At 47.0% G+C, this 25,403-nt stretch overlaps 2 protein-coding genes across 3 annotated transcripts; both read right to left on the bottom strand.

Moving 5' to 3' along the window:
- Positions 1–18: 18 nt before the first annotated feature.
- GJD3 (gap junction protein delta 3) lies at positions 19–2,053 on the bottom strand. The gene is made up of 2 exons (XM_062017686.1): positions 1,980–2,053; positions 19–1,693 (listed from the first exon to the last, which is right to left on the bottom strand). Exon 2 carries the CDS (start codon positions 1,684–1,686, stop codon positions 958–960), a length of 729 nt encoding a protein of 242 aa, XP_061873670.1. The 5' UTR covers positions 1,687–1,693; positions 1,980–2,053; the 3' UTR covers positions 19–957.
- A 3,902-nt stretch (positions 2,054–5,955) lies between these two features.
- On the bottom strand, positions 5,956–25,008 carry TOP2A (DNA topoisomerase II alpha). 2 transcript variants are annotated; one of them, XM_062017958.1, is made up of 35 exons: positions 24,976–25,008; positions 24,545–24,691; positions 24,284–24,374; positions 23,904–23,967; positions 23,265–23,410; positions 22,803–22,900; positions 22,464–22,676; positions 22,085–22,258; positions 21,802–21,903; positions 21,189–21,326; positions 20,884–21,022; positions 20,200–20,357; positions 19,720–19,845; positions 19,157–19,267; positions 18,959–19,064; positions 18,180–18,289; positions 17,360–17,452; positions 16,826–16,940; positions 16,388–16,509; positions 15,666–15,814; positions 14,777–15,008; positions 14,509–14,643; positions 14,203–14,403; positions 13,496–13,691; positions 11,944–12,035; positions 11,228–11,377; positions 11,036–11,119; positions 10,196–10,393; positions 9,177–9,282; positions 8,746–8,886; positions 8,154–8,301; positions 7,955–8,016; positions 7,512–7,634; positions 6,287–6,507; positions 5,956–6,099 (listed from the first exon to the last, which is right to left on the bottom strand). In XM_062017958.1, the coding sequence occupies exons 1-35, from the start codon at positions 25,006–25,008 to the stop codon at positions 5,956–5,958; spliced, it is 4,668 nt and encodes a 1,555-aa protein (XP_061873942.1). The 2 variants fall into 2 exon arrangements, with proteins under 2 accessions (XP_061873942.1, XP_061873943.1); XM_062017959.1 differs by having other exon boundaries at positions 11,228–11,365.
- Positions 25,009–25,403: the final 395 nt, after the last annotated feature.

Below are 25,403 nucleotides of genomic sequence, written 5' to 3'. Positions count from 1 at the left end.
AAAAGTTTGGAGGGGTTTGTAGGCCTGTGCAGGTGGAGGTGCCACGGCGGGTGCTGCTGGGGGTGGGGAGGGGGGGGTCTCTGGGGCAGAGGGCGGGGGTGGGCACACCATTTATTATTATTCAATCTCTTTTTTTTGTTGTTTTTGTTTTTTTTTTTTTTTCTGTTGTTGTTGAGATTTTAGTGGTTTTAGAGTCAGAGGGTTCTGGGTGGGCCCCTGCCCTGACCACCCCATAGCAGGTAGAGGCTGCGGGGGCACGTGGTGATGCCGTCCCGAGGAGCGGGACCCAGCCCTGCCAGCATGGGGAGGATGGGGTGGGGATGGGGATATTCGGGGGGGGCTGGCTCCAGAATAAAGTTTATTTATTCTACTGCTTGGCTCGTTCTTGCCGTGGGGGCACTGGGTTGGGAGAGGGAGGGGAGGAGGTGGAACGTGGTCAGGGCTGTGACATCCCCAAGTCCTGCAGGAGGACACCTCGGGATCCCCCGCCCCAGTCTGCTTGTCCTGTCTCTGGCTATCCCCAAAAGCTGGACTGGGTGAGGCAGAACCCTTCAGGGTGTCCTCAGCATCCCCATAACTCAGCCCTGATGCTGCAGCTGTTGCCCATATGCCAGGGGCCAGCCCTGGCCCTGCAGAGCCCCGATGCGCTCACGATAACCCCCAGCACAGGGTGTGGGAGCAGCTCTGCCCCCCCCCTTCCCAACCCCCCCCAACTGCCAGGCTGGCTGGGCAGTGAGGGGGGTCAGGGGTGTCCCTGCCCCTGCGTAGGGATGAGACTTGTTTGTTTTCCTTTGTGTCCATGTATTTTTCCAGCAGCTGCCGGGTGAGGCCCATCCACCAGCCACAACAGGAACTGGGGGCACTGGGGCACAGCCCGGCCCCGCTTCTCCAGCACGGCGAGGGCAGCGGCAGGGCTGAGAGCGGCCACAGCTCGTGGCAGCGATGGCCTGAGCCCGGCTACACCGTCAGGTCCCCCCGTGGTGGGGGGACAGCGGGGCAGCGGAGCTCCTGGGCGGTGGCGGCCGGCTGGCCGGGGGCCGTGCCGCGCTCCTGCGGCCGCTGGCAGCAGCCGGGCCGTGGCGGGGGCCCTTTGCGCAGGAGGTGTGCGAGCTCGGCCAGGCTGAGCAGCGCCGAGATCAGCCCCACCACGAAGTAGAAGTGGATGAAGACGGTCTTCTCGGTGGGGCGCGAGACGAAGCAGTCGACGCGGTGCGGGCAGGGCCGGCGGCGGCACACGAAGAGCGGCTGCACCCTGAAGCCGTAGAGCAGCGCCTGGCCCAGCAGGAAGCCCAGCTCGGCCGCAATCCGTGCCACCACGCTGCCCACGTAGAAGGGCTGGAGGCGGCGGGCGCGCTGCCCCGGGGCCCCGCCGCCGCCCGGTTTGGCTGCTTGGTGCACAGCGAAGATGACAAAGAGGGCGGCGGGGGCCGAGAGCACGACGACGTGGAAGACGAGGAAGCGGTAGTGGGAGATGGGGAAGGCGGCGTCGTAGCACACGGGTTTGCAGCCCGGCTGCTGCGTGTTGCACACAAACTCCTCCTGCTCGTCCTCGAAGACGTCGCTGCCCACCGTGGCCAAGACCAGGATGCGGAAGAGGAGCATCACCACCAGCCAAAACCTCCCCACCATGGGCGAGTGCTCCTGCACAGCGTCCAGCAGCGAGCTCAGGAAGCCCCACTCGCCCATGGCCGCGCTGCGGGAGCGGGGTCAGTGCTGGAGGAGACGCTGTGCCCAGCGGGATGGACCCCAGCGGGCAGCGAGGCACCCTCCAGCTCCCCATCCCAATCCCAGCCACATCGCCCCGCCTCCGCTCGCGGTGCCAGCCCTGCTCACTCCACCATGAGTGACCACAGCACCCACTCCCCCACAGATATGTCCAAGGACACCAGCTGGAGCAGGACGAGCAGGTTCCTCATCCCTTGTTTCCCCTCACCAGATACCCCCGGATCCCCCCCAGCCCCGCAGGTCAGCCCTGGTACCTGTGGAGGCTGCGGTCGCGGTGTGCCAGCACAGCTGGCGCTGGCTGTCCAGGGCTGTTGGGGACTGCTGTCCAGTCCCTTGTCCGGTGGGGATGGGATGGGATGGGATGGGATGACAATCCCACAGCCACGCCTGGAGTCCTTTTAAAGAGACAGAGCAGCTGCAGGGGCACCCGGAGGGGAGGGGAGGGCTCAGCTCTGGCTGGGGGGGAGGTGATGGGGGGATGGACACACACCTCAAGGACAAACCCTGCCCCTGTCCCCAGGGCCAGCAGCTGGCTGGAGTTCAGGCTAGTGCAGGGACAATGCTCCACTCCCTACAGTAATGAGTCTGTGCTCTGGCCTCCCCAAACTCCCCCCCAGGGCAGGGCCTCAGGGGTACAAAACCAGAGGACTCGGTCCCTGAAAGTGCTCCACAACACTGCCATCACCTCCCTGCCCCCGGCAGAGCCCTGGTGCAGCAGCTGACAACCACATCTCCTGCCCCGTGGTCCTGCCTGGGGCCAGGCTCTCTCCCCTACGGCGGGCTGGGGTGCTGTGCCCCAAGATCCTCAGGTCTGGGCACTGTGTCTCCCTGCTCCACGACACTGTACCCAGGCTGTTGGGGCCGTAGAGGGTCTCGTGGACCAGCTCAGGCTGTAACTGGCTGTGTCGTGTGCCGGTGGGACGCCGTGCTGCTGGGCACCTCTTTTTCTACCATGGTGGAGCTCTGCATGGCAAGGTCAGGGCTCCCACCAGCCTGTGCCCGGCCAGACAAGTGCTGATGGCCTTTGCTTGTGTCTCAGATTCCTTCTGCTAACACCAGCAGAGCCCTGGCTGATGCGGCTCGCCCTCCTCACCCCCAGGGAACAAGTGACGCCCACGGTTGGTGCCCAACTTCCCACAACTCAGCTCCTGCTCTAGCAGCTCTCAGTGTCCCTGAGGCCCCTGCCAGGGACATTTTGCGATGGAGAACCCCCGGTAGGGACACTGTGGTGCACTCTGTGTGTGCTGCACACACAGCCCTGCATATAAAAGCGGAGTGACTCTGGGGTTACGGGAGCAGCTCCGCAGCCGTCCCGGTGCAGCCCCCGTGGCATGGCCGTGGCCTCACCATTTGCTGTGTGAGTCGTGACAACTGATTCTGCGGGTGCATTTGCACCGAGGGGAGCTGTAAATAGCACAGCCCTCCGTTAGGGACGCGCCGGAGACGCTCTCCAGAGCCCGGCAGTGGAAAATCTGACAGCACTTTCCACACTTGACTGAGTTCCAGCGAAGCACCTCGGTGGCACCGATAGTGCCTGCACCCGCCTGCCACGCCAGGGCTGGCAGGGAATGGGGGCCCCTGGGCTTTGCCAAGTGGTCCTGAAGCTCCTCATGTGCAGGGAATCACCAGCCAGGGATGTGAGGGGAAGCTGTGTCCTGCTTGCCCCTCATCATGCCAAGCCAGGTGCCACTGCCAGATCCCTGTGGCCTGCTGGCATGATGGCAGCCCCACTTCAGCCATGTCTATGAGGCTCTGAGGGCCCTGAGGACCCACCTGTGGGCACACGGGACAGCACAGCTCATCCCCCAGGCCCTCATTAATGACCCTGATCCTGCTTCTGCCAGGATCAACCAGAGCAGAATCCCTACTGCCCCCAAAGCTCCATCCCAGAGCAGCAGCTTTACACAAATTCATCACAGAATCATTTTGGCTGGAAAAGCCCTCGAAGCTCCTGGAGTCCCAGCCCTGCCCTCACCCTGCCCAGCCCACCACTAACCCACAGCCCTCAGCACCTCAGCTCCACCGCTCTGGGATCCCTCCAGGGCTGGGCACTGCCCCAGCTCCCTGGGCAGCCTGGCACAGGGGCTGACACCCTTCTCAGGGAAACAGTTCTGCCTCAGTTCCAATCTCAACCTCCCCTGGGGCAACTTGAGGATGTTTCTTCTTGTTCTGCCACTTGGGAGCAGACACTGACCCCAGCTCACTGCAGCCTCCTGTCAGGGAGTTGCAGAGTGCTCCTGTCTCCCCTCAGCCTCCTCTTCTCCAGCCTGAACACCCCCATTCCATCAGCCCCTCCCCAGCACCCTTGTGCTCCAGCCCCTTCCCCAGCTCTGTGCCCGGCTCTGGCCACGCTGCAGCCCCTCAGTGTCCCTGTGGCAGTGAGTGAGGGGCCCAGCACTGAGCACAGCCCTGGAGCTGCAGCCTCCCCAGGGCCCAGCACAGGGGGACAATCCCTTGTCCTGCTCCTGCTGGCTGCAGCATTTCTTATACAAGCCAGGACGCCTTTGTCCTTGGGCACCTGGGCACACTGCTGGCCCATGTTCAGCCCTATCTGTCTGTTAACACCCCATCACTGCAGAGTAAATCTCTCCATCCTGGGGCCACTGAGCACATCAGAAACTTCAGGCAGCGCTCACCTGCGGCCGCAGAAGCAGAAGCTGGGGCGGATGGGTTGTGTGGCCAGACAATGGGTGTCACAGGAGTCTTCACAGGAATTTTGAAACCTCAGCTGTGAGACCAAGGTATTGGTTTTGTAAAGCCACAGTGGCAACACCAATCCTGAAACCCTGACCAGAGCTTGCACTTTGCAGTGGAGGAGCAGAGGGCTTGATGAAAGCTCTCATGCAACAGTCATTTCCATAACAATGCCAAAACTGGCTAAAATCAGCACTGGAAATAACCTGACCCATTTAAGAGCAGTCTTGGCAGCAGAGTGTGGGAGCTGATGGCCTCTTGCTCTTGTGAAAAGTAAGAGCTTCAAGTCCTCACAACAAAGAAAGCCAAGTCATGGCTCTGGGGAGGCAGCACAAAGGAAAACGGAGGGAATAGGCAGCTAAAGGAGTTTTTTTATTAGTAAAACTACTTTTATCACATAAATATTTATAAGGACAGAAAAATCAGGACAAGAAGGAAAACACGGAAAATATTTACAGACAAGAACCAATGCAACAGGAATGACTCTGAGGAGCAAATCACAACGGAGTAAGAACAAGATCAATACTACTAAAGACTCCAGCAAAGTACCTCCGAGGGCAAGGTGATACTTCCCTGCTGCTGCTAAGGAACCTGAGGGCTGGAAGGTCTGAGCAGCCAGTGGCACTGAGGTGACAAACAGGCCTCACCTAGCAGGGGACTAAGTGTGGAAGGCTCGGGGAAGTTCTTTGCCCCCAGGAACAAACAGGCTGGAGAAGCCAAGGCTGATAGGAGAGCTTGGCATGAAGGAACCTGCTGATAACCCACTGGCTTGCTTTTCACTGGCTTGCAGATGAGAGATCTGTGACTGACAAACCTGTGTCCTGCCTCAGTCCCAAGGTTCTGTCCAGTTCTGCCAACACTGCAGAGAAGCCCATGGGGGTGCATTAGCACTGCAAGGCACAGGCTGGAGATGACCTCTGGGCTGAGCACAGGGCTTCTTGGCAGCCAGACATAAGATAAAGACTGTGAGCACCAAGCAGACTGTGGAGACAAGTCTGCACAAAACCTCCACCTCTGCATTTGAGCTTAAAAACTCAGCTTGGCTGGGGATGAACAACAGGGTCCTGCACAGAGACAAAAGGGCTGTGAGGGAAGGAGCACGGCTGCCACGGCGTTCTGAACGCCTCCACTTCCCACCTATATCTCTGTAAGCTAAAGCTTCTCTATTCTATTAAAATATTTTAAGTGTCTGTGGGAGAGGGTATTTTAACAGATTCGCTGTGCTCTTAAGACCTGCTTTCACGTACGAATGACCACAAAACACTACAAGCTAGCGCAGCAGTAACAGCAAGGTGCTTTAGCACCAGCTGGGCACATGGCTCCAGTGGTCACCAGAAAGGAGTGGGGGAAGTTAAGTAAAAGTTGTTTTAAACCAGCAAAACCAGAGCTGCATTCACTTGTAACAAATGCTTTCAAATGACCTTAAGCCCAGCAGAAGGATTTCCCAGTCCAAGATGTGCTTCAGCGGGAGCTTTGTGAAAAGAGTTCTGCTGAAGGCTGGTTTTGGATCAGCAGTTTGAAAACCTTCACAGAAATTCAAAACATCTCGTCCTCGTCGGATGACTCCAAGTACCGGACGGGCTTCTTGAGGCGGCCAGGCCTGGTGCAGGGCGCTGCTGCCACAGAGCTGTCGGTCCGGGCGCTGCTATTGACGGCAAAACCGTCGTCATCTTTGGGTTTCTGGAGGGAAAGCAGAGTCAAGAAGTGAATCATGAATCTGAGCAGGGTAAGTACACACTCTGGGGTATCCAGCCCCCCCCCGCCCTCCCCTAAGAGAGGGTGTTGCAGAGGAGGTTCTACCTTGCTGTTTTTGCACCCCCCTCCTCCCCCACTCCACCTCAGCTCTGATGGGTTGCAGAGGACCAACCTTTGCTACATTGGATTTGGAAGGCTTCAAGCCAAAATCTGAATCAGAATCTGAAGAGATTTGATGCCTTTTGGTAGCCTTTCGGCCCCTGGCCTGGCCTGGCTTCGTCTCAGCCGCCGTTCTGGTCTCAGCACCCTGGGATCCCTCCTTGGCCTCTGTCTGCTTGGATTTGGGTGCAGCCTTTTTCTTGCTGAGAATATCCACGATGGATGGCTGGTGAACTGAAAGAGAAGGTTGTGTTTAAAGTCTCCTGGTGTTGCCTTCTCATTCACAGTTTGTGAATGACTTCCAACCCCAACACATTCCCACTGCCGGGGTAGTCTCGGTTGGAACATGGTTTTCTAGGAAGACTCCACTGAGATGACGAGAAAGGAAGTTGTTGATCCACTACATTTAGAGGATCCAATTAAAAGCACGTTACAGACTGTTTCAGATTGTGAAGTTGTGAGCTCTCCAGGCTGCGTAACCAGCCTGATACCCACAAGCCTTCTGCTCAGGGAAGGGCTGGATCCACCTTCTGCACCAAACAGCTGCTCGAGTCCCTTCTCACCTGTAACCTGGCATTTTGAAGGACATCTCCCAGTGAAGCTGAAATGGGCAGGCCATTTCTGAATGCTCACAGCCATGCTCAATGAGAGAAGTGGGAGAAGCAGCCATTTTGCTGTGAAGCCACACACCATTTTGGCACCAGGACCAAACCCAGCAAGAGATGGACTAACCAAAACAGCTTTCAAAGTTTGACAGAGTCTCTGGTTGGCTCAGTGTAAAAGCACCTGAGTCAAATGCTGAAGATTTATGAGGTCAAACTGGCACTCCATAGATCAAGCTACCCTCAAAAGAAGCTTTTCCTCAAGCTACCAAGCAGCTTTCTTCCCCAAAAGACATGAAGTAGAACGCTGACTGCAAGACACAAATTCCACTCGGCTTTTTCCTGCCAAGTATGACATAGCACTGGAGGAAGCATTCACTTTTCCTGTTCCCAAACGAAAATTCTCTCCCTTTAAGCATGTCTGAGATGAAGGAGAACATGATATGTTTGGAAACAGACTCCTTTAAAAACAGCAACAGCTCTGCAACCTTTGCCACCAACCTCAGGCCTGCTCTGAAACGAGAACTCGAGTGCTTTGAGCCTCTGAACGATCGGTAGAAGAATCGCTCAGACTTGTTCCCCACAGGAATAAATCATTATCTAAAAAAGCTAGTGCTGAATAATTCTGGGACTTACCCTTAGCGGCACTGGCCTTAGCTGCAACAGACTTTTTAGCTGTGGTCTTACTGTGAGGTGCAGAAACAGAAGGAGCGTCAGGCTCTTGACTCACGTTTTCATTCGCAACATCTTCGCCTGGAACTGATGAACAAGAAGAAAGGAGAGAAATCAGCTTGGAAGAGTCCAACTATCTCCTCTGGCTCTAAACATCAGAGCAGGAGGAAATCATTTTGATCCATTTTTGAAAGAGAACAACTATTAAAACTGGATTAATCCCAAGCTCATGTTAGATAAAACTAAACTGGCTGCACTGAAGGCAGCTCGTACCCCAGCATCAAAGTGTCTCTGCTGGACCTCATGCCCAGCAATGACTCTGTCAGGTTATGCAGCCGTTGGGATGCCCAGGGTGCTCTCCTGGGGTTGTAGGAAAGTCAACAAGGTTTAGAAGGTCGTGTACTCACCAGGCACAGCACTTGACACTGCTTTTTGCTTGGGAGCTTTAGCTGCTTTTACAGTGGTTCTCCTAGAACACAAAACCCCAGTTATTGGGTTTTTTTCCCAACTTCTAATGCACTGAAGATAAAAGAGCTCTTAATTTCTGTACAGCATTAACACTAGAAGCACAACTGATTTCCAGGGATTATGTGGAGAAAGACTCACTTTAGAGCAGTTCTGGGCTTGGGAGGTTTTTCCTTCAAGCTTGTAACCGACTCAGCCTCGCTTTCGCTGCTGCCCTGCAGTTCAGGCTCCTCGTCTGAGCCGGAGGGACTTGCGTCCGAATCCAAAATGATCACGTCCTTGACTTTGGCTGATGAAATGACACAGATGTATTATTTATGCACTTTATCCACGTGGCAACAGGCAGATCAGTTTATTTTTCAATATTTTAGCTGCAGTTCTCAGGAACCCAATAAAGATCTAAATAAAAACAAGCAGCCAGTGAGACTGGCAGTGAAAAGGCTCCACATCACAGATGTGCTCTGTGCTCACTTACCCACAACACACTGGATTCATCCAGCCAGTTGTGTCATCAAAAACCAACAACCTTAGTTACCCATTTCAGCTTTTCCTCACAAAGAACGGCAAGAATCTGCTTCAGTGGTAGAAACGTTCAGTTGTCATACAGAGTAAAAGCAATAAGCCTCTTCCAAATGATCTCTGGCTGAGCTCTCAGGCTCTGGGAGCTCTCAGGACAGACTCTTCACTTTTCCCCCCCACAGACTGTCCCTTCTTCTGCCCTTCTGTCACTCACCTGCTGCTTGGCGAACCACCCTCTCTCTTCGAGGAGGGGTCTCAAAATCGGACTCCAAATCAGACTCTGAGTCAGACCAAGGGTTTCGTTTCTTCACTTTCTGTAATGGCTTAAATGGTAGAGTGGCCTGTCTCTTGGCACCTGGAAAATATTGGGAGGCAGGATCAACCCACACACTTTCAGGTGCACTTTGGGCTCAGCAGCTCAAGCTCAGAAACACATCACTAAATTCAGAGGATTCCGGCTTAAATATTGAAGAGAAACATCCCCTTCGACTGTTACCCAGGATGCCTTTCTCTTCCATCTAGTCTTTTTCCAAAAATACTCATCCTAGATGTTAACTCATCACCTCCAGGAAGAGGTCAGATCACCAAATTTACAGCCCCTCCCCTCACTTTTCCATTGATGGAACAACATGTGAAAGCATTTACCTGGAGCAAGATTTGACCTCTGCACTAATCTCTGCTTAAGGGCTACAGACTCTTTGTCTCTTGACGTGTTTTCTCCTTGAGCCTCATCCATTTCATTTTTTTCACTCTGAAGACAACAAGCAGATATCCAAAAGGTCAGCTCACACCATTGGGAGAAGCACATGGAGTAATGTAAGGAGCTGCTTGTTTTAGGTGCATGAAAGCTGGTGATACCAGAAACCCAAGTTTGTGAACAGAGTGTAAAATTGATTACAGATGAGTAAATCAGACACGACCTGTTCCCAGATCAGGTGACTTACAATGCAGAAATGCACCACGAACAAAAACAGGAACTTTGTCCCCGTTCTGTGCTGATGGCATGGCTGCTGCAGGGTGTGTGGAGGATGCAGAACTGGACAGGGTGGGTTCTCAAAACAACAGCAGCAAGTTATTTGGAAAAAACTGTTAGGGGGAACCATCTGTAGGAAAGGAGCGACGTAGGCCTGGCTCACAGGTCAAAAGAGGTGAGGGGGGTATTTTGATTTCTAATGTTTGCAAGTGGCTGAAGGGTATTTCAACAAGCTCTATAAAAAGAGTTAAATCTTCTTTATCTCCTTCATATCAGAAACATTCACAGCATTAAGTGTCTGAAAGCATTGCTGGGAATGCAAAGGCTGCTCTAGGGGAGTGAATTTCCTTGCTGTACTCCCTGCCTGCCAGGGGATTTATAAAATCCCCAGGACACCTAGAACAGCCTTAGTTTTATCTATAGCCTTTTCATTTCTAAGCTACCGACCCTCCTCTCACACTGTGATAAGTGTTCTTGCCAAAAGCCTTCCCCTTAAGCCATATTACAGCGAATCTCTTCTTTACACTGAGAAATACCCATTTCCAGTGTCCCCGTGTCCTAAGATTCTGTTCCTCTCCCTGAACACCTGATGCACTGGGACTAGAGTTCAGCCAACTTGCATTTCTTTGGGATTGTATTGAAAAGGATGTAAAGAAGGATTAAGAGTTGGCAATGTTCTTTTTTCTTTTACCTTTACTTTCTTTTTAGTTCTCTTCTCTGCTTCTGCCTTCATCTCTGCAGTTACTCGAGGAACAACTCTTACACCATGAGGTGATGGCAAGACTTCTGGCAGCTGTGGCTTCTTCACCTTTGCTTTCCCTCCTTTCACTTTTAAAGCTTTACCAACACATCCTGCCATTGCATCCTGCTTTTCATTGGCTTCCACAATCTGCAAGGGTGAGCATAAGATAAAATAACCATCAGAACACAAAAGAAACCATGTACTGCTGGGAAAATATCCCACCATCACAGCCCTTGTGGCAAAGCCCTCTATACTTGCTGATAGATTTCCTTCCATCGGTTTAAATGAAGCTTCCCACTCTGCTACAGGTTTGCACATTTTCAAGAAATGATTTAAGCCGGAGCTATAGTTTGGTTACTTGGGGAAGATGAGTAGATACAGGTAGTGATGAGGTGTGATGGTGCATAGACACCTGTCCACACTCTGGGGTCTCTTCAGTTATGTCCAGCTCCTCCCTCAACCTCTTCAGTGTCCAAAAAGCTTTTTCATCTACATCTCAGATTGTATCCTAGTACTTGTTTTGTCTCAAGCCCTCCTAAAACCCGTCTTCACTACTCAAGACTGGTAATGGACCACCTTCCAATGGCCACCTTGGCGTCCTGCCTGCCTGGCCCAAAGCACTACTGCTCCTATCCAAGCTAGGAAGGTGAAGAAAGCTTTCATTCCCCTCCTATGCAAGACATAGGAGTTATCCTTTTTAGTTCCCTTGTTGTGACACGAAAGTCAATAAAGAGCTGGTAGAGAAGACTACAAGGCAGTCACAGTCATCTGCACTGAACATCAACGTACATCAAGCTGTTCAACAAAGTTAGTAAGGTCTTCCTTCCACAGATCAACGGCACTCCTGCCCTTCAGGGTTTCCAGCTCCTTTTCCTGAAGGGAATCACAGTTGATAATGATTAGTTGTGTATTTTATTCCACCATTAAAAAAAAAAAAAAGAGTATTACATAACAATGTTTTGCTAAAGAGGGAAAGCATACTTTGTTATCTCTTTGCTTGCAGAGCTCATCTTTCTTCTCTTTAGTCAGATACCAAAGGGGCATGTTCAGCAGATAGTTGAAGTCTGGTCCAGTATCTGCAGTTGGTTCTTTGTCACTCTCCTCCTCCTCCCCTTCTTCCTCATCTCGTTCCTGATTGTGGATTGAACACAAATGTTGTCATCAAATCTACTGACATGCAAGAGTAGGGCTATTGATCAAATTTGGACTGCATCACAGGTACACCGTGTGCTGATGGCATCCTAGGCTCTTACATAGTCATTCAGAAATGGGATAAGTTATGCTTCCTGAAGACTCAGCTGCTGTCACACAGAGGAATCCATCTGCAAAAACGATTCTCCAAACCTCTTTTGCTTTTCTCTACTCAGCCCCTCTGTCTTGACAGTCCAGATTGTCTCCTCAGGCTAGTTAAAAAGGGTCATCCTCCACAACTGTGTCTGATGGGAAGCCCTTAAGCAAGGGTAGAAATTGCTGTAGCCTGGGGACTTGACCTGACAGACTCAGACCTGAATGACTGAGTCTCAGTGCCTTCTGAGCAGGAAGCTGAATTCTTACTAGTCTTATGTTCCCCATCAGAGACATCCCACACACACAAGCTCCTGAATCCCACAAACTGAAAAGCAACTTGAACTTCTTCGTATGGATTATGAAGCTTCAGAAACAGGGGCCAGTTTGGACTTACTTAGAGGGAGCATTACCTTGCTTTGTGATTCCTTCCAAGCCTTCACTGGATCAGATTTGTACCCTCTCTGGATAAGAAGTTGAATCAACTCTTTCTTGGGTTTGTTTTCTGGAAAGATACATTTCAGGATTGCCAGTTAGTGACCATTGCCAATCATTGTTAGGAAAGATAGACAAGCTTTAAGTTTTGGATCCCATGGTTCTAGCAGCTTAGCATCCTATCAGGCTCTGAAACAGCCTTTCAGATATCTAAAAAGCTTCTACTTGGCTGATGTGTCAGGTCAGCATTGCTCCTATGCCTGTTATGAACATCTGCCAGAGTACTGTAAATAATTTTCTTCACTTCCACTTCTGCATTTCCTTTGCCTTAAGCAGGTTTTGAACTTGGGGGAAAAAAAAAGTGTGATGGTATCAAAAAGGTTCCACAATAATAAGCTGATGGAGGGGAAAAAAACCCCTGATAGCACCCTGAGGCTTTGGTACAGCCTGTTCCTCATCAGACGTCACCTGGGAAATTTAAGTTGTAGGTGTCCCGATGGATGGAGATGCTTCAGCTGGAATTTGCTCCTTTTTAAGGTGTCAGAAGCAAGCAACCATGAGACACCAACACATATTAAAGCAGCTCTGTCAGCCTTGGAACTACATATCACAAAACCCCAACAAAATGCATTTTAAGGAAATGATTTCTCTTCCCAAGTCAAGTTAAACAGACCCAGGCTGTTGGGATGACTGGGTTTGCCTTCCGACACTAACCACAAAGCATCTTATGACACTTTGTCTAGCTGCATCCTCCACAAATGGAAGGGAAATACAGACTGCCTTTGAGACAGAGGTGGAAGAGTTGAGTGAAAAATGTGAATGCTGGGAACAAAGTTCTGTTTCTTTTTTTCTAGCTCATGATTCTCAGATACTGCTAACTTGAAATTTCTTTTAAATTACAAACTTCAACCCACGAGGAACCTCTTGCAGAGGCTCACAAACATAACACAGAGAGGTAGGAGTTCTTAAGTAGACATTTCCACAGAAAATAGTATCCCTTTCCAACCCCACCAGTACTTGAATACTGAGTCAAAAATAGATAAAGAGTTATTGCTACACTATTAAAATTCTACTCTCAAAATAGTGTCAGACACACAGTGGGAAAGTTGTATGGGTATCCTGTTTTCATTAATCTGTGCATAATTTAGACTGGATATTAGGAAGAACTATTTTCTCTGAGAGGGTTGTCAGCCCCTGTGCCAGGCTGCCCAGGGACGTGGGGGAGTCCCCAGCCCTGGAGGGATCCCAAAGCCATGGAGCTGAGGTGCTGAGGGCTGTGGGTGGGCTGGGCAGCGTGAGGGCAGGGCTGGGACTCCAGGAGCTTAAAGGGCTTTTCCAACTGAAACAATTCTATAATGCTCTGTAGACTAAGGATATTCTGTGAAGTATTTTCCTCTTGCACATGACTGGAACAAAGATAAGCTCTGGTGTAGTTTGTTATGAGCCAGCCTGGGGCTGAGAGGGTGCTGACAGAACTCAAGGGAGCGCCTAGTTCCTCTCCCAGTTTTCTAAACCCAGACTAATACATACCAATCACAATTTTGCCATCTATTTTCTCCAGGATGAAGCGAGCCTGGTTGCTCAGCTTTGCAGACTCAGCTGACAGCATTCCAATAAGCCATTCCTTTCTCAGATTGTAGTATTGGAGTCTGAGCTCAAAGAACTCTTTAAGGATATCCTGGGGGGTGTCGAACTTCTTCAGGAATCCCACGTGGTCAAAAAGAACCTAGATCAAAGAACACAGGGATTAGGATGATAAAACTGATTTCCAAGCCCACTTAAAATTACCTGTAAGACAGGTGTTAGAGTCCAACTGAATCGAATCAACAAGTTATAAAACCTTAATGGCATTTTATAAATTGCTTCTGTTTACAAGCACAGCGCCAGTGACTATAACTATGTTAGGATTTCAGAGTTCTTGAAAACACATAGTAAGGGTTAAGGTTTCTTCAGTTTCCTCTGTAGGTTAAACATCTTGCATGGAGCTTCATGCATGTCTCTGTAAACCCTGTGATTTCAGATAATTTTTTGACTCCTTCAGGCAAAACCATCCTAGCCTGGGCCCATGCCTTGACCTTTTTGAAGACACATTTAGAAAGCTGATTTAAAACCAGTAAGAGCAGAAAAAGCAAAGTGAATAGGTTATGCAAAGAGAGCATTTCTGTCACAGGCAGCAGCTGCAGATGTGCACACAGTCTTTGAGTCAAACCAAGAACCAAGCAAAATGTATTACGTACCATTGAGTTGCATGTTAAATTTGTTTGGAGTTTGAAGACTTTATGCAGCCCCGCTGATTCAATTTCAGCTAGTTTTCCCTCAGCCATCTTCACTATAAACTTCACTGTTGTGTCTGTGTGATATTCTTTATAGTCTGTGATTAGTGGGGGTGCCTTCTCAGTCCCATTTAACATTGGCTCCAGCACTTGCTCTTTGTAAGTCTGAGGAAAGAGTCAAAGTCAGACCCACGTTTTCCATGCAGATGAAATCTTGAAAAACTCACTAATCACTTTTTACTTTACATGGGCAAATTCACTGTGTATTACCTGTGTCCACGTTTTGACAGGCAGCTCAGTGATCTCAATGGTTGTAGAATCAAGGATAGACACTTCACCACTTATCACATACTGATTAGGTCCCAGCTCATCTACCGTGCCTTTGAAATTCTTGTAACTAGGCAGCTGAGCAGAAAAGAAAGAACACAGGGTTCAGTTTTGTCTTGATGCTTCTATTTTTCAGCACTTGCACAAAATGCACCAGTAAGTGCTGAACAAACTAAGAAACACAACACTGATTTACAAATATGTTATTTACCATTGGCAGTGGCTCTTGTCCATCCATTAGACGTCGGATGTTGTTCACAACTTCCCTGATATCAAAGTTGGGGATCTTGCAGGACCAGCCAGTACCAATCCCCTCTGCTCCATTTATCAGCACCATGGGAATGATGGGAATATACCATTCTGGCTCCACACGCTGGTTGTCATCGTACAGAAACTTGAGGACATTGTCATCCATAGGTGGGAACAGCAGCCGTGCCAGGGGGCTAGAATGGTAAAAAGGGGATTTAAGCCCAAATTGTTGTTCCAGAGCAGTAACCACCACGCAAAAAGAATCCCCCAGAAAAGAAACACCTCAATCAGGTTTATTCCTGGCCATACAGCTTGGGTATTGGCACTAGAAAATCAGGTTCCTGGAGCAACACTCAAATCAGAGATGGATTTCTTCAGCCATCTCACCAGTCTCTACATGTTCCACTGGCTATGAGACCTTAAGTTCATATTTAAATATGTAAATTAAACATTTAATGTCCGAGGATCTTCAGTAAACCTTGCTTTAGAGATGCTAGGTTAATGCATTTGGCCAACCTGATTGTCCACTGGGCCACAGCACTGCACTTTCAGGTACCTGAAAGTCTTTCTCTCAAGTCATTTTTTTAATATCCTACCCAAATTTCTCCCCTTGTTTTCACTCTCATCTCCATATTGTCTGCTGTGTTTTTCTGTTCTCTGAGATGACAACTATGTTTATGTATCTGAATCTAGGATCCAAATCTCACTACAACTGTTGCTACTTTAAGGATGCAAGCAGTCCAAAGTTTGAAAGGGAAAAAACCACATTTTTTTCATTTCAAATGCTGTCAAATCAAGTCCTGTAACATGCTAAGAATGTTTAAAGACAGTAAGAAATCTTTAATGCTGACCTGAGCATTGTAAAGATGTATCGAGGGCTGGCTGAGTCTTTTCCTCCATGCAGCCTTGTGCCAAACTGCCCAATAGGCTGTAGTAAGCTGAGGTTGTTACTGCCTACAAAGTTCTGGGCTAAGTTAACAATAGTCATCATCAGTGATGCCTGCAATAAAGAAAGGTTTAAAGCTAAAAATGCAGAAGTCTTCATCAAACAGACAAAGTTAAAAGAACAGAACTGATAGAGAGGATAAACTCAGCTAATAAAATGCTGGAGGAAATTCTCACCTTTTGAACGAGGACCACCCCAGGACCATCCAGCCTGGGTGACTAGATAGATTCTGGTGACCCGCCATATATTGCCATTTACCTAGTTCTTGAAACTTCGGAAGGGAAATTCTACCAGTCTGCCAAGAAAAGCTTGTTCTAGTGCTCAAGTTCCCCTTATGGAGGTAGAAAGGCTACTGACATCTGCCTAAGCCTATCACAAATAAAGTGGGTTTGTCTTGTTCTACTTTGTGAACTAAACCTACTCCCATAAAGTCTGGGGAGGACAGGCAGACTGATTACCTCCAGATTAAATTAATTTTGAGCTATTAATAGCAGATATACAGTCATTTTGCTTTGGCTTTCATTCTCAAAACATCTAATCCTCTTTAGAAGGCATATTAAGCCAACAGAAGGGCTTTTTTTGCTTTAATTTAAAAAAGTATTTTGCACAACCAGTCCAGGTTCTTACCTCACCGTGATGGTATGAGGACATCTCAGCTACAGAACCAGCCAGCTGAGCAACCTTCACCTCCCGCTTATCATTTCGTTTGAAGCATGTGAAAAGAACTTTTCTTTGACCTGGCTTCAGACCTGTATAAGAAAAGACCTTGTGATTAGAACACACAATGTGTTCCACTTCCCTTCTGCACTCTAGGGACTAAGAACTACTTACACACCGAAAGATCGTACACCAGGAGAGTAAAGAACTTACAACAACAAAGGTACTACAAAAGGGATGAAATATCTAATCCAAATATTAAAAACTTGGTCAGCAGAAAGCAGACTTCAGAACACAAGCCCTGAAAACCCAGTAGGTTCCCCAGTTCTGATGATATGCCACCTAAACACCCATTTATTGAGTCTGGAGAATTCACTAATGTGGAATTGCTGTCTTGAAATAACTTACCATCAACGAGTGAGGGGATTGATCTTTCGTTATCTGAGTTTGAGAACAACACTAACTCCTTGTTGATGAAGTCGTTGTATGTCAGGTAATTAGTATTTTTCCCATATAGGTATTCCTAAGAAAAACAAAACTGGTTTAATTATAACCATCTGTTTATTAGCTCATACTTGGCTAGTTTCTCTAAAATGGAAGCTCCATGTAGGACCACAAAGAAATGAAACGTGGCTTCCTGTGATGCGGGCCCATTTCTTGAGACAAAGTCTTTTATACAGTGCTGTTTGAGTTGTTAATTTCTGTATTTATAAAGCTAGTAGACAAGAGTTAAAAACGAAATCAGCTGTTGGGACAATTGAGAAGGAGGCTACATTGAGGAAACTGTTCCACAAAATCTTGAAACATTTTAACTGTCCTGTAACAGAGTAACCAACTTGTTGACTGTGAGCTCTGTGTGGCTCTTGTGTGCCAGGCTGGTGCTACGAGCAGCCCCAGGGAAAAAGAGGAAACCAGTTTCCTCCATATACATAAACCTTTTACCTCTGGCTGACCACGCATCTTCCGTTGTCTTCGATCTTGCATGAAATTAGTCAGCCACTCCTTTCGCTCTTCTACCTTCTTCTTGCTAAAGGCCTGTATGTTACAGAACAAAAAGCAACATCAATTCTAGGACCTTCTGTGGTCTGGAACCACTGGAGACAAAAATAAAACCACATAGGAAGAGTTCACCCAGAAGAATAACACGCTAAATGGGCTGCCTTGATAGCCCAAGAAAAGGTTTCTGTAGTTGAGTGTACTAAGAGTGTATCAGCCTTTAGCAGTTAGGTTTAAATGTATGGATTTTGAACACAATAATGGAAAACTAAAGCGGCTTGGGAGGGGGAAGTTAATATTTTGGGGAAAACCTTGGGTTTTCGGCATTGCCTAACAGCTCAGAATACTTGAGAGTCAATGGCTACGGAAAGTAAAGTAACGACTGTTTCAATCCACTGGTGAGACACCTTGCAAGAAGAAAATGTGAGGGAGAAAGGGACAGTGTGACTTGCAGAAAGCTGCAGCACAAGCTGCAGAAAAATATTAAAGGAATATTTACTATTGTGTTTGAAAATGTCAATTGCTTTGTAGTGATTAGTTTGTTCTGAGCTATATCCCAGAAACTATCATTAGAAGGGTACTCTTGACCTGAGGTCTGTAGACAGATCTGCTTCCGCTGCTTAGACTAAAGCCGTATCCTTGGTAACAAAGAGATTGTCTCAAGTCCAAAGGCTTCTAAGAGCATTTTTAAGAGAAAATACACAGCACTCTAACCAGCAGAATACCAAAGGTAGAAAATCAGCAATTAAATCAAGGGTTTAGTTACCAGGGTGATCGCAGCATCATCTGCAGGCCCAGAATATTTGAAGCCAATTCGATGTTTAGCCATATCTGCAAAGTATTCTTTAGCCTCCTTTGATGTGCTGGTACCCAAACCTGTAGAGACAGTACTAGTCAACCCTAGTCATTTCTTGCCTAAACTGAGTGGCAGTTCAAAGAAATATTTTGCTATGCCTAGGTTCTGCAATACAGTATGCAACATGAAGGTAACTTACTGAAAACCTGTGTTACTTTAAAATGAGATGTAAGGCATAAAACCCAGAAGAATCAGGGATAAGTGAGCAGTTGCATGTTGTTCTTTTGGATTTTGCCTGTAACTCCTGTAGATATCTGAAATGATTAACTGCCAACTGGAAATGATTCCTCATCATCCAGCCATTGTTCTGCAGTTGGCAACTTTCTTACCGATGTTAAGCAATTCTGGAGTAAGTACTTAGCTTACAGCGCTAACGGCAGACAAGGACTGTACTATGGAAAACAGCACCTAAAGCTGAGCATTATTGCCTAATAAGGGCTGAAAGAATGGTTACCTACAATACTGTAGTTCCACTTTGAGAGATTTTATTGAGATTTATTCCAGTTAAGTGGTTATTGTTTCCTTACTTTTACATTTTATGGCACATGTACTTGTTATCAGAATGCCTGAGGAGGGAAAGAGGCTTGGAGGACACCCTAGCCAAAATCTTTCTGCAAAGGCAGGGCTAAATGAACTGAACTTAATCATGAACACTCTTTACTTGGCTCATTTAATTTCACCAGATTTACCTTTATAGTACTTGATTTTCCACGTGTTGTAGTTCTGTGTACTGTTTTTCCATTCTTCAAATTCAGGAATACTGTAGAATGCAACCTCTTCTTTGTTTTTAGAGACCTACAATGAAAAATATTTTAACTGTGGTATGAGAGGAAGATTTGGATTAACAGGTCCTTACACAATCACCTTACCATCTACCCAACTCTCACCTTGATGATGGGAGTAATAAATTCCTCCAAAAAGTTGTGTCTTAGAAGAGATGGCCAGTTGTGATGGATGAAGTTAATCAGCAAACCTTTGATGTGTGATCCATCTTGATCCTGATTTCAAAAGAAGGGGGGGAAAAAATGACATATTTTATCCAGGACATAATGAAATTGACAATTGTTAGCTTAATAGCAAATGATTCTATAATTTCAGCTAACTGACTCTATTAACTTCCACTTCTAAGAAGGTGACCATGCATTGTTTAACTGCTAGAAACTCAAGAGAAACAGAAAAGGCACATTCTTGGTGAGAAAGGGTACCAAAGACCTAGAATCAGCAGACTGGAAAAACAGTTATTTAGCTATGTGGTGGTAACACTCCTCTCTCTATCTATTTTGATTTGTGGCTGAAAAGATGTTATGACTCACCAAAATACAGAATGATAAAAAGAAACAAATACAGAGGTACAAACAGAGGCAGTGGGAAAAAGGTGGCATTTTCTTCTTTCCTCTGTACTCAAGTGCTGGTTATTTTTCCCTCAGTTTTCCACTTCAGTGAGCCTAACCTGATCTGTCATGATCATAATCTTTCCATAGCGAAGACTCTTTAGAGATTCCTCATCTTCATAGTTCTTCTTATACTGTAAACCCACAATCTTGATGATGTTGTTGATTTCAGCGTTTTCCATGATCTAGAAAAGACCACAGGGAATAAAAACTTGCCTTTCAGGCTTAAAATCTTGCTCAAAAAAAGTCTAAAATGTTGACTGAGATTTCTCCTCAGTGGATTTTTTTTTTTGCTGAAGTTATTCTAGATCACCCCAAACATTTTCTAGCCCACAACACAAACATGATCTCTTCAGGCAAAACACTAAATAGCACCTAAATCAACATTCCCACTTAACCATGAAGATAAGACTAGACTCGTGTTTAAGATCCTGGTCCTGTGAGTTACATTGTTTAGTTGGACTGACTCAGTTATAAGACTGCATGACACACAGCACTGCACCTTCTTACACACAGATTATAACAATTTCCCAACCAACCTGCTTGTGAGAAGCTTCCCTGACGTTGAGGATCTTCCCACGGAGTGGAAATACTCCATATTTGTCTCTACCAACCACTCCCAGGCCAGAAACAGCCAGTGTTTTGGCTGAGTCTCCCTCAGTCAGGATAAGTGTACAACCTAAAGAATTCTTGCTTCCTAAAAAGAAAACAAAATCAAGTCAATTTTCTAATTAAGAAGTGAAATCAAAGCCTGCATACAAACGGAACGAGAATAAATATCTTCTAACATAGATTGCAAATCGCAGAATCTCAGGGGTTGGAAGGGAAAGATCATCCAGTTCAACCCCTTGCCAGAGCAGGACCAGACCACCTAGAGTAGGTCACACAGGAACCCATCTAGGTGGGTTTGGAATGTCTCCAGAGAAGGAGACTCCACAACCCATCTGGGCAGCACCTTCCAGTGCTCCCTCACCTGAACTGCAAGGAAACTTTTCATTGTGTTTCTCTGGAACTTGTTATGTTCCAGCTTGTACCCATTGCCCCTTGTCCTGTCATTGGCCATCACTGAGGACAGCCTGGAAGTAAATGGGACTGTAAAATGGAGATATACTATAGCTGCAGGTTTCCTCATTTTTCCTTGGGAGACAATAATTTCATCTGTCAAATGCAAGAGCCTTAACTGTTTTTGAATGGACTCTTTGCAAAGGATGCAAAGCACTTACCAGCGTCATTGGCATCATCCAGTTTAGGAATACCCTTAATCTTGGTGTGCTTCACAGCTGAACATTTCTTATTCAGTTGGTTCTGAGCTTTGAATTTTACCCAGTTTAGGATACTTTCAACGATGCCGCAACCAACTGCCTGCAATACAAAAACAAACACAAAACTATTGTGGGAAAAGACTTAACAATGGCAGAATTTATAGCCACATTTTCTTTAGGTCACGGCCTCACTTCCAAAGTATCTTATTTGCCAGTTGAAACATGATGCAGCTTTTCTTGGATTATCTGTGTATATCAATACTTACACCCTTAATAAATTTTTCACTCAGTTTACAGGTTGAGCCAAAGCTCTTTGCTTGCAGAGTCATGTTCTCTTTGGTCTGAGAGTCAAAAGTTGGGTTTTCAATCAAGGCATTCACAAAAATCCACATATGGTTCTTCACCTACAGTTAAACACAACAAGCATCCCAAGTTACATGAAGCTCATCTCAGCAAGAGCATTTGTCTGTCAGAATCGCCCCATGAGCCAAAAGTCACTTATCATTGTATGGTTTGGGATTTTCCTAGATGTCTTCAAAGAATTTAGGATAGTTAATGAGCATCCACGAGATATTATGTGATTTGGGATGCATAAATAGGTACTATATAACAGATGAGTTTTAGCACATCTACACTGATTTAGGGTGTTCTGATTACAAAATGCATTAGTCAAACAATGAGAAGATTGTTAGTTGGCTTAAAATGGAAAATATGCTAATAAAATCAGCTATCTTATATATACTGCTACCTTATATGTATGTAATTTCCATGTTACAGTAGAAATGTGTATTATTAACACACCAATGCATTCAGCTCTAGCTACAATTTGCAATAATGCCAGAATTGTGTTTCCCCACTGGGGAAATTCTGCCATGGTACCTGGAAAGGCTTCACTCCAACTCCATTTTTGTTCTTCTTTTTCACAACATCAATTAATTTAGTCACCAGCTGATCAGCTACGTAATCAACGTGCCTGCCACCCTACAGGAAAACGGGACCAAAGACCTAGTGGTGAGTCCATTAGGAAAAAAAAAGTATGTCTGTCTACTTACAACTTTAAGTATAATCTTTGTCACATTAAGCATCTGTTTCACACACATACATTTGAAAATAGGGAAGAATATTAACAGAGAATATGGCATTAAGGTGACTAAATAGTTACCTTTGTGGTGGCAATGCTGTTGACAAAGCTAACTTGCTGGAAGCCTTTTTCACTTAAAGTCAAACACACTTCCCACCGAGAATTTACTTCCTCATGGATAATTTTAAGTGCATTACCAGTTTCATCTACTTTATCCTTCAGATAAAGGTCCACATAACTACGGAATCCTTTCACCTGCATGCAGAGGAGAGCAAACAACTTGTTCAGAACAGCTTCTATAAATATTTAATGCATATCCTCCTGAAAAGTGAGTAGAGAAATCACTCACGAAAATTCTCCCTTTAAGATGTGTGAGGACAGAGATTGCTTCAATGAAACCTCACCATTTAAATGGAATGAGAATTGCAGATATGACTGTTGCTTTTAAATGCTCACTTACAGGCAGCCTCTGTCCATTCAGGAAAACTTTGACATCCTTTGTGGATCCAGCAACATCATACGCTCTGCGACACATTAAGGCTACAATGTCTTTATCGAGGATTGTCATTTTGAATTTTGACAGATCAGGCTGGAAGGTGACACAGGTGTAGTCTTCGCCATCATAATATTTCAGTTTCATCTCACCAGCCTTTCCCATGTTGTCTGTCCAAGTCTGAGAAAAGAAGGCTTTGTGAGATGCAAAGTCTAATACACTTGAGTAACCATGATTTTTGGAACAAAAACTTAAAAAGAGTCTTATTTGAAAATCTCAGGCCTAACCTTACTGAAGTGTCCATACCTGCTTAAATAACTTCTTGTATTCACGACATGCAGTTTCCACAGTAAATTTTTTGCTAAATATATTACACAGTTTGGCTCCGTAACCGTTTCGCCCACCTGGAATTAAAAGGAAGCAGATTTGTGTTATTACCTTTGTTCAAAACCACCTAAAACAATTCCAGACCAAAAGAGGTTCAGCCACTTCAGCAGAAAGTACAACCATTGAGAAGCAACAATATCCTACCAGCTTAGTATGTGACTACAAACCCATATTTAATTAGGATTCAAGTTCAAAGAGAATATCTCCTGTTCTCCATGTTTGTACCACTATTGGTCTAAAATAAGAACATGGAGACTTCTCCCTGATGGATTCAGAAAGCTGGTTCCATGTTGCACCACAGACCCCTTTTTCCCTTCCCCTTTTCAGTTTGCACACTTAAAACTGCTAAGAATTATTAGCACGTATTTGAGACTTTCCTACCTGTGACTTTCTTTTCATTGTCATCATAGTTGCTGGATGTTAGTAGCTGCCCAAAGATAAGAGCAGGCACATACATCTTCTCCACTTTGTGCTCAACAACTGGAATACCTTTCCCATTGTTCCACACGCTGATTGTGTTGTTCTCTCTAGGAGGAAAAAAATACAGACAAATCCAAGTGTGTTTTGAAGGCTGCAAACGACTGAGTTATGAAACAAGTCTTGTATATGAAAGCTCTAGGTAAAGGCCACCATTTCACCAGGGGCAGATCTCTGCTCAGCAAAAGCAGAAGCAGCCAGCAGAGGGAGGGCAAGTCAACAGCAAACTCCTCAGATGTGCAGATCCCCTCTATGAAATGGACCTCCACACATAAAAACCCTCTGTCTGCAATCAGTGATGGAATAAAAAGGTTGATAGGAAGAAAAGAATGGCCACAATGGGAAAAAAACCCCAGACAAACGACAACAAAAAAGAGGAGTCACTTCAAAAGTCTGAGAGACTAAGGGATTCAGCAAAGAAAAAGGTTTTCAGCACTGGCAAATTATACTGGTGAACTTGGACTGTCTGTGTTGCAGAGATCTCCAATACTGCACCAGCTTAGCAAGAGCTAAGGATCAAAAATGAAACGAACCACAACTTACACATCAATTCCAACTTTAATGCACGACATGTTCTTATCCCTCTGCTTGTTGTCTGCTGCATTGACTGGAAGGGAAAGATTACTGTTGTTACATTCTCAAGACCAAACTATTCATTGGAAAGTGTTTGCAGTGGGGTGAATATAAAAAGTTACTAAATCATCGCGGTATGCAAATATTTTGTTATCAAAGTTACAAAGAGGAGTAACACAGAATGGAGAAGCTGAATTGAATTGTTTTTTAACAGAGTGCACCATCAAATTATGCAAAAGGTATGATTTGGTCAAAGTACACTTGATAAGTTCTTGCATCTACTTCTAGTTTTTCAGACATTCACCACCCACGAAGAACTCATCAATCACTGACTCAACAAGTCACCTTACCTAGAATCTCATCAAAGATTTTGTATAAGCCAGGCACATAGGTTACATCTCTGCAGTTAAGGCCCACGTCCTCATCAAAAACCCACATTTGCTGAAAAGAAGGCAAGAAATGCATAAGTAGCCGGCACAACTTCCACGCCATCATTTTGTAAAGCAAATGTTTTGTGCTTTATAAACAGACATTAAGGAGTTCTGGCCTGCACCGAGGAGTTCAGGCGGCTGAGCCCTGCCGCTCTCCCGTTCCCCGCCCCCGCTCCTCACCTGAGTGACCATCTCCACGGAGCCGATATAAGTGTCTGGCCGGAGCAAGATGTGCTCCAGCTGCGTCTTCTTCTGGTAGATGTGCTCCACCGAGAGCACCTTCTTCGCACCATCGCCTTTGTGCACTCGAGGATTCTCGTCCGCGGGCTGCTCGGGGAAACACAGCGGCAGTGAGGGGCTGAGGGTCCGGGAGAGGAATCAGGGGTGGAGGGGATCGAGTCGGGGTAGGGGGTTGGACTGGGTCCGTGCTGTGGGGTATCCCGACACGGTACCAGGGGAAAGGGAGGGGATCTGAAGGACGGGACATCTGAGGAGCCAGGGCAGGGATGGCGGTGAGGGAAGAGACCGCGAGAGGGGTCCGGGGAGAAGCCGAGGGGAGCGGGGGAAAGCCGAAACCGTGCGGGGAAGTGGGACTGCGGTACCGGACGCACTCGGAGAGGCGACGGGGACTCCGTGAGCTCCATGGCGGCTGCAAGAAGTGCTACTGAGGGGCGACAATGGCGCCCGCAACCGCTCGGAGCCCTTCAAACCTCCGCTCAGCCCGCCGAAACCCTCCGCCAATCCCCGCCCGCGGGCTCCCGGAGCGCAGCCAATCGCAGCGGGCGGCCGGGGATTCGGTTTGCACAGCCCCTTCCCTCTGGCCAATCAGAAGGCGCTACACGCATTCAAACCATCCACTCAGAAAGGACAATTGAGCGAGGCTGGCCAATAGAAGAGCGGGACAGAGCAGGGACTTTCCGCAGTGATGGCGGTGTTGTGTTGGGACGCACTGGAATAGACTGGACAGGCTCAGGGGTACACTGGGATAGACTGGGCAGGCTCAGGGGTACACTGAGGCACACTGGGATAGACTGGGCAG

The sequence above is a fragment of the Colius striatus genome, chromosome Z (genome assembly GCF_028858725.1).
Source record: "Colius striatus isolate bColStr4 chromosome Z, bColStr4.1.hap1, whole genome shotgun sequence".
Taxonomy (NCBI): domain Eukaryota; kingdom Metazoa; phylum Chordata; class Aves; order Coliiformes; family Coliidae; genus Colius; species Colius striatus.
Note: the sequence above shows the minus strand (reverse complement) of the source record. Positions and strands in the feature narration are given on the sequence as shown.

What these genes read in the sequence shown, in the direction of transcription:
- TOP2A (XM_062017958.1), bottom strand. Translation starts at nt 25,008, where the DNA reads ATGGAGCTCACGGAGTCCCCGTCGCCTCTCCGA. An exon ending in AGATGCGTGGTCAGCCAGAG is followed by an intron (nt 16,941 to 17,359) that starts GTAAAAGGTTTA and finishes TGTTTTTCTTAG; the next exon opens with GAATACCTATATGGGAAAAA. An exon ending in GGAAGGAATCACAAAGCAAG is followed by an intron (nt 11,378 to 11,943) that starts GTAATGCTCCCT and finishes ATCCACAATCAG; the next exon opens with GAACGAGATGAGGAAGAAGG.
- GJD3 (XM_062017686.1), bottom strand. Translation starts at nt 1,686, where the DNA reads ATGGGCGAGTGGGGCTTCCTGAGCTCGCTGCTGGACGCTGTGCAGGAG.